This window comes from Montipora capricornis, chromosome 11 (genome assembly GCF_036669925.1).
Source record: "Montipora capricornis isolate CH-2021 chromosome 11, ASM3666992v2, whole genome shotgun sequence".
Lineage (NCBI taxonomy): Eukaryota > Metazoa > Cnidaria > Anthozoa > Scleractinia > Acroporidae > Montipora > Montipora capricornis.
In genome coordinates, this window is record NC_090893.1 from 247,462 (window position 1) to 257,849 (window position 10,388).

A 10,388-nucleotide genomic window follows, 5' to 3' on the forward strand; every position below is an offset into this window, starting at 1 on the left:
ACACCGACCTATATTCGTTATTCATACGAGAGTCTTCTTAGAATGATTATTACAGGTTCAATAACACTTGGAAAGTCTTACCTTGTCTTTAATTCTGTCATCACATTTCAGCTATCAAACAACGGCAATGATGCCGGTTTATTTTCACGAGCTACCTCCTTCGTTTGATGTTACTGGTCATCTGACCTGCCTTGTGATTTCTCGCATTTAAGTCTAAGCACCCATTTCAAATAGCGCTGATAAACAGTATTTAAGTCTAAGCACCCATTTTACAACGGTTAGCTTTCAATAACTGCGTGGCTATGTTGTTCATAATCATTCTAAGAAGACTCTCGTATCAATAGCCAATACAGGTCGGTGTACGGGTCCCGTACGAATAGCCCTTGCCTTTTTTTAATTACTTTGCCAGAGCATACCAGGGGCTACGAAAAAGTTAACAATTCGAAAAGGCTCTGCCTATCATTATGATAAGCTTCTAGATTTAAGGACAGCAAAATGCATGAAAATTGAAAAGGCGAAATCAAACCAGAAAACAGAGAGCTGCAGTACGTGCAAGATTCACAATTTAAAATCGAACAATGTAAAATTTTTGAGCCCAAAATAGTAACCGCATTCAAGTAGATGCGGTTTCGCCGCTTACGTGATAGATGAAACCGTATTATTTTCAAAACGCTCCACTTTTGGCAGCATTTTCAAATCGACCCAGTTTCGCCTACGGTCTCGCGAGATATCGTGTAAACAGAATGTTTAACAACGTTGAGGTTACAAATGAAACCGGGTTCGTGTAAATTAACGCTAATGAGCTCTGTTCTCTCCCAGATACTATTTTTAGCTTTTTTCTCATGCATTAAAAAAAATTTCCATGTGCAAGTGAATCCACCGATTCAAGTTTGAATGGGAAAATTTTAATTTCGTTTTAAAAGTTGAGTATCTTATCTAAAATTTGTAAAGCAAGAGCGAATTGTGAAGGATAATGAATTTTGAAATATAAGAATTCATATAAATCTCAAACGCGTCAATCTCCAAAACTGACACGTTTACGAAAGTTCCACAGTATAGGGTAAACATCATAAATGATTCCTTTCTTTTTCATTTTCTTTATTTTTTGCCCAAAAATATGCATGCTAATTTTGTTATTTGGTACATGATGTTTACCGATGTTTTTATTGTTGCTTTATGTCTGCCCAGAGGATTTCGTGGTTTCCACGTACAGTATATCTGTGGACTTTTTTGGGGTATATATTTATTAAGATCATTTCAGGTCGGGGGATCATTTCCTCTCCAATTTGGGGATCATTTCCGGTCTAGGGATCATTTCCAGGCCGGGATCCAGCCCCTATTTAAGGCTTATGTGTAACAACTACATGTGCAAAAAGCGCCCGATAAACACTTAAGCTAAAAAGAGTAGCCCGATGATTTTGAAAAGATCATTTCAAACAGCAAATGGCTTAAAAGTTATTTTCAACAAGAATTTTCCCGCGACATTTTTATTTCCAAACTATTCACATAAATAGTTAAGAATATATGGTAACCCATCGATGCGAGAAATGTTGGTTTTATAGCCATGACGTCACCAACCGTCCATCCGTATGTCTGTATGTAGGTCCACCCCTCCATGTATGCCGATGTGACCAGTATCATGTACAGCATACACCTGTCAAATCAAGGTATCCGCTGACCAGTGTCATGTGACCAAATCGCCAGCTCAAGTTTAGAGCTCAATGAGGTGAGCTTTTTTTTTTAAAGTTGACCGCTAGCCAGGTACTGGTTTTAGACTGGATCGCAGGTTCAACCCAGGTTTACTCACCAAAACATAAACGAGGCTTCATTTTTCGAGTGCTTCCAGTGGCTCAAAGCGGCTACACGGCCATACTACAACTATAGCTCTTAACAGTCAATGCTCTTCTTGTTCAGGTGGAAAACGGTTTGGAAAATGTTTTCTTTCTGCATTTTTCGATGGTTTCAATCCAGTTTTGCATATCATGATAGCTGTGGTCCACACTGGTGACTACGCAGTTATTCAGGTCAAGCATCGGAGGGATATAAACTTAAAGCTCAGTGTTTATTTTTAATTTGTTTAGAGCTGCTTTTTTCTCTGAATTACAATTTTTGGCATTATCTTTAACAGCTCTGATAAGGTTGCATGATGCCTGGAGGACCTATGACTAGAACAGAAACGAAAGGAGAGAGAGAAAGAGAGCGACAACGACAAAACAGAATACCAGTAATAGCTCAAAGTTGGTGGAAGAAGTTACTCCACAAATTCTTTCCTTGGGCACTAAACCATTTGTTAATTTTACGGATGCATATTTTTAAAAAGTGGTTTAATCGTTTTTTCCTTTGTTCAGGAATGAAACTCGATTTTTTATTCTCAACTGGAATGAAATAACAATTGTCGGTACTCTTTTGGACACGAAGAAATAGTTGATTTGTTTGTTTGTTTTGCTCTAAAATGCAAGCGAACAAGTGCTTTTTTAATCCGTTTGCCCAACTGTTTTTCAATAATTATGTGCCTCGACAGTGACAAGAAAATTGTGCCCCTTATGTTATAAACACGTAATCGCAATGAGTTCTAATAAAATACATCAAAATGTGAATGATCTCGCTCTCAGAGATAACGTGGAATAAAGAACATCAGTAAAACTCTTTTTTGACCTTGAATTGACAAAGTTTCCTGACGGTTTCTAATCTTAGCGTGATTCCTATTCGCTGGCTATTGACAGTTGACTCAGAAATGGCTTTTTTCCTTTTCCATTCGCTCCCTGAGGGGGGCTACGACAAAACACTGACCCCCTCTAAATTGATTGGAAATAATAATAAGAAATATAATGATACACGAAGACCTATTTTACCTATTAATCGGTTCACCTTCGAATTTCAAAATGGCAGAAGGATTGTCGATCTGCTTCGTGCCACACGGCTTTAAAAATATGAAAACTATAAAATAGCATTTAAATATATAAACATATATTATATAAGTAGATCCTTACAATTTTCATACCTTGATAAAGTACCTTCACTCACTTTTTTACAAGGGAAAAGCATGTTGCGGAATGGTCGAACGCGACCTGGCACTACTAAGTTAGGAACACAACAACTGCCGGTTTCTTTCTTTTGTGACCACTTCTCTCAGTACATTTTCCCGAGCAAAACAGACGTCTTCTGTTTTGTTTGTTTTTTCGTGGAAGTGGACTGCAAAACAGGTGATAATTCTTCGGTTGCCTCGTTTAACACTCGCTTATAGGAAAAGGGGAATAACATGTGTGCTGAAAGGAATTGAAACGATGGCACGAAGCAGATCGACCATCCTAGTTCCGCCATCATGAAATTCGAAAGTGAGCCGATTAACTTGCCGATTAAAGTAATTTATATATTATTATTTCAAGTCAATTTAGAAGGGAGTCAGTAGGGGGTAAGTTGACCGGGGCTCAGTGTTTTGTCGTAGCCCCGCTGAGGGTGTGCTTGTTTTCTTTTAAAACTCATGCGATTCAAGAAAAATTCATTGTCAAACTGGTGAATTCCAAAGTAAATTTCACGCGAAAAACCGATCTCGCCCTCATTGCTTCATGATTCATGCAATGTCGGTTTTTCGCGTGAAATTTATCGTGGAATTCACTAGTTAGGCAATGAATTTTTCTATAGAAGAAAGCAAAGAAAATGATTTAATTAAGCAGTAACCCGGACACACTAAAACGCGGACAATTCGAAAACCTCTCATTTTCACTAACTGCCAAATTTGGAAAGAAACGGAAGTAACACCAACTTTCTAAAACAAATTTCGATTTTCAGACTTGCCTGTCGCGAAAAAAAGTCTTTGTGTTGTAATTGAGTTACATGGCCTGAAAGTGGGTAATTATGTAGAAATCCGGCCGTCCAAATTTGAAAGTAGTCGGAGCCGTTCTTTGCTGTTTTCGATCTGCTAACATCAGAATCTGCAAATGGGCTAGTGAGCGAGGCCTAATTTGCATACATTGTACATCTCTTGGTCATAGGAATACCGCATGCGCGGATGGTTATTTTTATCATTTTATCAGTGAAACATGCAGAAAACTACTGTAACAACACCATAATTAGAATTTTCCATAAAAAGAGACAATTACTTAAATTGTCCACTGGCAAAGTGCGAGGATCACCTGTCTCAGTAGTCTATAACTTGCACTTCAAATACACTGATTCATTTCATTTATTTAATAAGTGTTAGGATTTCTTTAATCAACGCCTACTTTCAAATACCTCTGTTCTTTAGGTGTTGTTTCTTTGCTTATCGGTCCACAAAAGAAAAAAATATATACATATATCATTTTATGTAAGCAGATATCGTTTACTTTCAGTCAATGCAACTCCTGGACATCTCGTCCTAAACCTTGCGCTCATTACAGCCACAAATTGCCCTTCCCACTTCAATAAGTATTGACCAAAACACAATATGCATCTCGTTTTAGATGGGTATATGTCCAAGGAGAATATACCCATGATGAAGCAGATTTCATTTTTTGCAAAGCATAAAAGATTTTTTTTAACCATTAAAACGAAAAAGCTTACCATTTTGCTGAGCGCTTCTTCTTTCTCTTTTCATAGCAAGAAAATCCAATAAGTAGAAAGCCAAGCAAAGATACACCACCAATGGAAAAACCAAGAATACTCGCCATCGAAAACCCTGGTCCACTGACATCTAATGGTCGGGAGAAAGTGGCTACACAAATTGAAAAGTTATTATTGGAATAAAACAGAATCAAATTTTCAATGCAACAGTTTTAATGAAATTCTTGGTACAAACATTGCCTTCGTCATCGTCGTCAATGTCGTCATCGCCATCATCATCATTATCATCGCCAGATAGCGTTTAATCTGTTAACTAGCTACGTTTAAAACGAAGGAACAATTAAGCTAAACGATATCTGCTGATGACCTCACATGTAGTGAGGATACAAATTTCACATGCCGTGCAGGAATTGAGCCTGTTATTATAACATTTGTTTTTGGTGAAACAACATCAACCATTATACCTGAGCGCAATGATAGACCTTATGCGTCTCAAATCTAATGCCACCCTTTTCCTATGAAACGAAATCCTACTAGTCTCTTGATATCTGTGGCTCTTTATGCCTTTTATAAACATGGCGACTCTATAGGTCATATTTAAATGAGCCTTTAATAATATGATAGAAACAGCAATACAGTTTCAATTTAATCTACTAGATCGCAAAAATGAAAAATAAATTTAACTGTAAGTCATCACCCTGTGTCGATCTTTCAAAAAAAAATATACAACTCTTACCATCTTTCAGTGTTTTTACAAACTGAACCGAACTATTTGTTCCATCACCAGCAGAAGTGTACGCCAACACTTGCAATTCATATTCTGTAGATTCTTGCAATCCAGTGACGATCCTTTTGTAAACATCGTGGGAAACATCGATAAATTGAACATTTCGTTCGTCATCCGACCCTTTGCTATTAATAAACAACTTAAATCCTTTAATTATTCCATTTCTGGAGTCTGCGGGTGGTAGCTGCCAAGATGCTGTGACACTTGTAGAATTTCTTGCAGTCACCGTAAATCCACTTGGAGGTTTAGATGGAGCTGGATCATAGCAAAGTCAAGACATAAAAGAGATAAATCAGCTATAAAAATGGAGCCGTTCAATTATATTTTGAAATTTATTGCTTCGATCATCAGCATGAAGCAGCAAAAGCATTAATCAAGTAGTGAAACATCCAATCAACCATATGCCAGTCGATGGTTTGACCACTGATAAGCACTGCATTGCTTCAAATCAAGTTAACTTTCACAGTACAAAAGAGGACTTGATTTGTCACACGAAAAGGAAGGGGGCATTGACTGAAGAGAAAACTCAGAAAAACTCATTAATGACACCACTTACCATCTTCCATTGTTATTGCGAATTGTGGGAGCGTTTGAGGGGACTTTAAATTAATGAAAAAAAAAAACCTTAAGTGATCCCTCTTCATTAAATTGCACTACTTGTGTTACAGGTATAATAAATTTTGAAGAAAATTCCAGAAGGTCTTGTCATCATCAAGTCACACAAAGCACTTAAGAACTGATTCTAGTCTGTGGTGTATACATTCATTGTTCAGAAAATGTTACTAAAATAGATTCTATGTTGTTGTATCATACAGAAATAGTTTAGACTTGGAAATATACGCAGCTTTAATTAGGTCAGACAGTTATCTTGTTTGTGTGCGTTAGCAATCTGGATGGTCCCGTGTGAATTGGAGAGTAATAGATGAAAGTACGTCCCGTGAGACTTAGAGAAGTAGCTGATGTAAAACAGAGGTTTATACATGTAGGCTTAGTTGATCTTTAAAAAAAACAGATTACAATATGGTTGCCTAACCCTAACCCAGTCGCAATCTGTCGGGACTTATTCAATGATAATTAGCAAAGATTGGGTGCTTCAAAAGCAATTGCCGAAACCTCATTTACAGGTTACAGAGTAACCTGACAACGGGTGGTCAAGTAGTTCCCAAAATATAAGAGGTTTCAAAATCTTTTTTTTTTTCTTCAGTCACTTGACTTGCTACTAGCAGGGCCTGCTTTTTCATAGATCATATATACATGTACAAGGACTGGTTATGATACCCCGAAAACTTGAAAAGCGAGAACAGTACTGTCACACTTCATTTTAACCTGACCGTGACTATGCACAATATCTTGTCCTCAGTTCATGTTTGAATTTTGAATAAATTAATCGAAACTTCTGATTGGTTGTATTTTAGAAGAAGGGTGTGGTTTGTGCATGGTTAGGGCCAAAACAGAAAACAAGAAAAAAACAAAGGAACTCGTCGACTTTCATAACCATCTTGATATATTAACTACAATGGTTTTGTAAGGAGAGGGAAAAGAGATTCATTGTCAGAGTCATTGTTTGACACTGGGTAATGATGTGTACTAAAAGACAAAAAGCCCCATCAACCATAATGATGCATAAAGTAGGCAGTATTTAAACAGAACTTACACGCAAAGAAATTTAATTTACGATACTGTGCCCCAGGACTTGTGGTAGCAGTGGATTGGAATTGAACCCCTGCGTTTCAACTCTATAAGTCCCGCTCCGTTCCGCTTCACCACTGAAGATCAAGACACCGCATTTAAAGTGCTACCATCAGATCTTCAGATTTTAAAAGGGTGATTGTTCAACACTTGACTGGCAAAATTTTAAGCTTTGATTTTTATTCAAAGGCTATTTACTTTGAGTGTAAGTTTCGGATTTCACGGTCTGCCATTACTCACATTCCAAACTGAACGATTGGACCTCAGAGGGTTGGATCTAGGGAAAAGTGATGTCATTTACTCACTAGCTTAAAATTTCAGCGTGTAAACGCGCCTCATTATATATGCAGAACACGAGTTTAAAAGTATGAAAGCCCGGAACTCCTGTGCTTCATATTTATTCAGCCGCGTACACACGCATTGCATTCTTAAACTAGTGAGTCTTTGATGTCATTTTCTCCTCGATCCAGCTCTCTCAAGACTCCAAAGTTAGTAATGGCTCTCCATGAAATTTCATGTAAAATAATCAGGTGTCTTTTTTAAATCAAGGCTTAAAACTTCGATCAGTCACTGTTTAGTTAAAATAGTTTTGAAATCCTGAAAGAATAATATTTTTTTTTTGTTCATAGAAGCACTCAAAAAAAAAGAAATTATTTAAGTCTCCCATATATATCATTGCTGAAGAGTAATTAGGCCCAAGCTAGATTAATTAGGCATAAGCTTTGATTTTCAAATGTTTAGCTTGGTAACCGACCATTTGCAGTGTTTAATTTTGTTTGTTGCCGAGTGATAATACAGCATTATCAAATAGTGTTTAAAATATATTCTCTGGGCAGCTGGAGGTGTGGTGGTCAAGTGGTCTTAGGGTCATGGTCAATTCACTGAGCATGGATTTATTTCAGGCTTCTTAACTTACAAGTGACCAGCTCTTAGTTGGCTTGATAGCTCAGTTGGAAGAGCAAGTGCAGTGCAATCACAGGGTCATGGGTTCGAATCTTATTCAAGCCTGAACTTGTTAGGCTTCCTTTCCATTGCTCAACTAGCCATAATAATCTTTCCAAATTTCATTTTATTCTATTCTAGAACTGAAATATATAAGGGTTCATACTTTCCATAGAATCGTTTTACTTTGTAGCCAAAAGTTTAGGGGAAAAGTGATGACTTAACAATTCCAGTGGTACATACACGTACATGAAACAGGTGCACATGCGATGTAATGTAATAAGCCCTGAAAAAAACTGAAGACGGTACAATCTGCAGCCTTAAAACAAAGATTTGACTTGCCTAACTTCAAGGGAGCCTTGTTGTTACAAAAGTCAATTTAAACAATACCACTTACTATCTTCCTTTGTTTTTGCGAATTGAACAGAACTGTGCATTCCATCACCAGCAGAGGTAAAGGCCAACACACGAAATTCATATTCTGTAAATTTAGCCAAACCAGTGACTGGTATTGTGTACATTGACGCGTTGGAAACAAGAATGGTTTCTGGTCTGTTATCGGAGCGTTTCCTGAAGAGTACTTTAAATCCTCTAATGATTCCATGTCTGGAGTCAGAGGAAGGAAGCTTCCAGGACACTATGATAACCGTAGATGTGTTTGCAGTCACTGTAAAATTGCTAGGAGCTTTTGATGGGACTGAAATATTTCAAATGCAACAAAGACAAGAAATCACAATGAACTTTTTCCCAGGGAATGAAATAAAAGAAAACCGATTCGACCATTCTTAATTGAATACCAACTTTCTTTCTTTCGTCCCGATAAAGGAAATCAATTTTATGAAGGAAGTGACATCCTAAATGAAGAAGGATGGCTTATCAGAAACAATAACACCATGGCATTCCACATTTGCAAATATCTCAATTTCTTTCAACTGCATTTGACTACTTTCTCTCACACTACATGGAATAATTGGAGATAGAAAATCTATAAGAAAGGGTCAGCTGTGTCTGTGGACATCGGAAATTGTGATTCACCATAATTGTCCTTAATAGACTATAGTAAGCCCGATAAAAAGCTACCGACCCTTACCATCTTCCAATGTCTTTGTCTTTAAGGAACGCTTTGGTCCATCTCCAACCGAACTAAAGACACACTTCAAATTCATATTCAGTGAATTTCTCAAGCCCTGTGACTTCCGAGAAGAAAAACAACGAACCATTCTCAACTCGAACGTTCTTGGCATCTTTGACAGTTTGTATCTGTGGTACGTTGGAGCCTTCCTTTTGGTACAGAAGTTTAAAGGACATCAAGTCTCTTTCGCCAGAGTACCGTTCTGGAAGTTTCCAAGAGGCAGCAACACTAGTCGACGATTGTGCAGTCAAGACAAGAATAGGAGCTTCAACAGGAACTGGTATGGAGAAAAAGGAATTGCTGAATACAGAAGAATACCGCACGAGTCCAGAAACAGTATTACTTAATTCAAATGTACTAGAAAATCGTTCTTTATACGTAACTTTTACAATACTAACAGAAGGCTGTCAAATACTATTCCTGAACATATGCGCATAAAGAACAAGTTCCAAGGAGTTCATTTTTTCTTTTCTAAATTTGCCTTTTAAATAATTAATTGCATATGGATCTGCAAAACTTATAAAAATTAAGATCATGACTTACCTAGAGATTTAAGTGCTCCATAGAGCGCAACTCTCAATGCCTTATGACCAAGAAAGTCAGTTGGCTGAAAGCGGATGAAGCTCGCTATGATAACCTCCTCAAGATTATGCTTGACAATGTCGTTTCGCCCAGTATTTCCATGAAAGACCTGCAAAAGAAATAAGAATTTATGCCGGACAATTATGGTGACGATGATACAGATGATGACAGTAGCCTTAATATAAGCTGAAGACAGAAGCCTGTGTTTGGTAAGACAAATTCACATTGGTAATGTTTACTTTGAAAAGTTTAATGTCAACTATCCCAGTATCAGAAACCGCGGCTTTTTTAAGGACGGTGCCCACTACTTCAAAGGTCTTTTTTCCCGGTTTACGAATATGCGGGAATAGCAAATCTTTACAAGTATTATTGAAATCCAAAAAGAAAATTGGGAGTAGCCACGCATTTTTCAAAGTTAATTAATCAACAATATTTGTAAAAAGCTGTAAAATACAAAGCAATGTACTTAAAGCGTTCTTTTCCAAACTGAAGCTCCGAACAATGGATGGTTATCCCCAATTTTCTTTTTGCATACCAAAAGCACTTGGTGAGTTCTGCTTTCTCCGCATAGTTTTAAACCGCGCAAAAATATCCCTGTATTAGGAAGCACCACCCATGGGAAACCCGAGTATTTCGAAATGTACAAAACATATGGGCAATAACAATTGTAGTCACCATCCTTAAGTGGACTCTAAAATCATGCCGTCCACATTT

At 37.3% G+C, this 10,388-nt stretch overlaps 1 protein-coding gene across 2 annotated transcripts in view; it reads right to left on the reverse strand.

Annotated features, from left to right (window-relative positions):
* Nucleotides 1–9,726, reverse strand: part of LOC138023856 (cell adhesion molecule DSCAML1-like) — a 13,005-nt gene extending 3,279 nt beyond the window's left edge. Inside the window, exons 1-5 of one of the 2 annotated variants that reach the window (XM_068870939.1) lie at nucleotides 9,636–9,726; nucleotides 9,051–9,369; nucleotides 8,358–8,657; nucleotides 5,279–5,584; nucleotides 4,543–4,672 (exon numbers count right to left, since the gene is read on the reverse strand). In XM_068870939.1, coding sequence (XP_068727040.1) covers nucleotides 4,543–4,672; nucleotides 5,279–5,584; nucleotides 8,358–8,657; nucleotides 9,051–9,204 — 890 coding nt within the window. In that variant the 5' untranslated portion in view covers nucleotides 9,205–9,369; nucleotides 9,636–9,726. Of the gene's footprint in view, nucleotides 1–4,542; nucleotides 4,694–5,278; nucleotides 5,585–8,357; nucleotides 8,658–9,050; nucleotides 9,370–9,635 lie in introns of those variants that run through there. The other variant, XM_068870938.1, reaches the window with a different exon arrangement.
* Nucleotides 9,727–10,388: the final 662 nt, after the last annotated feature.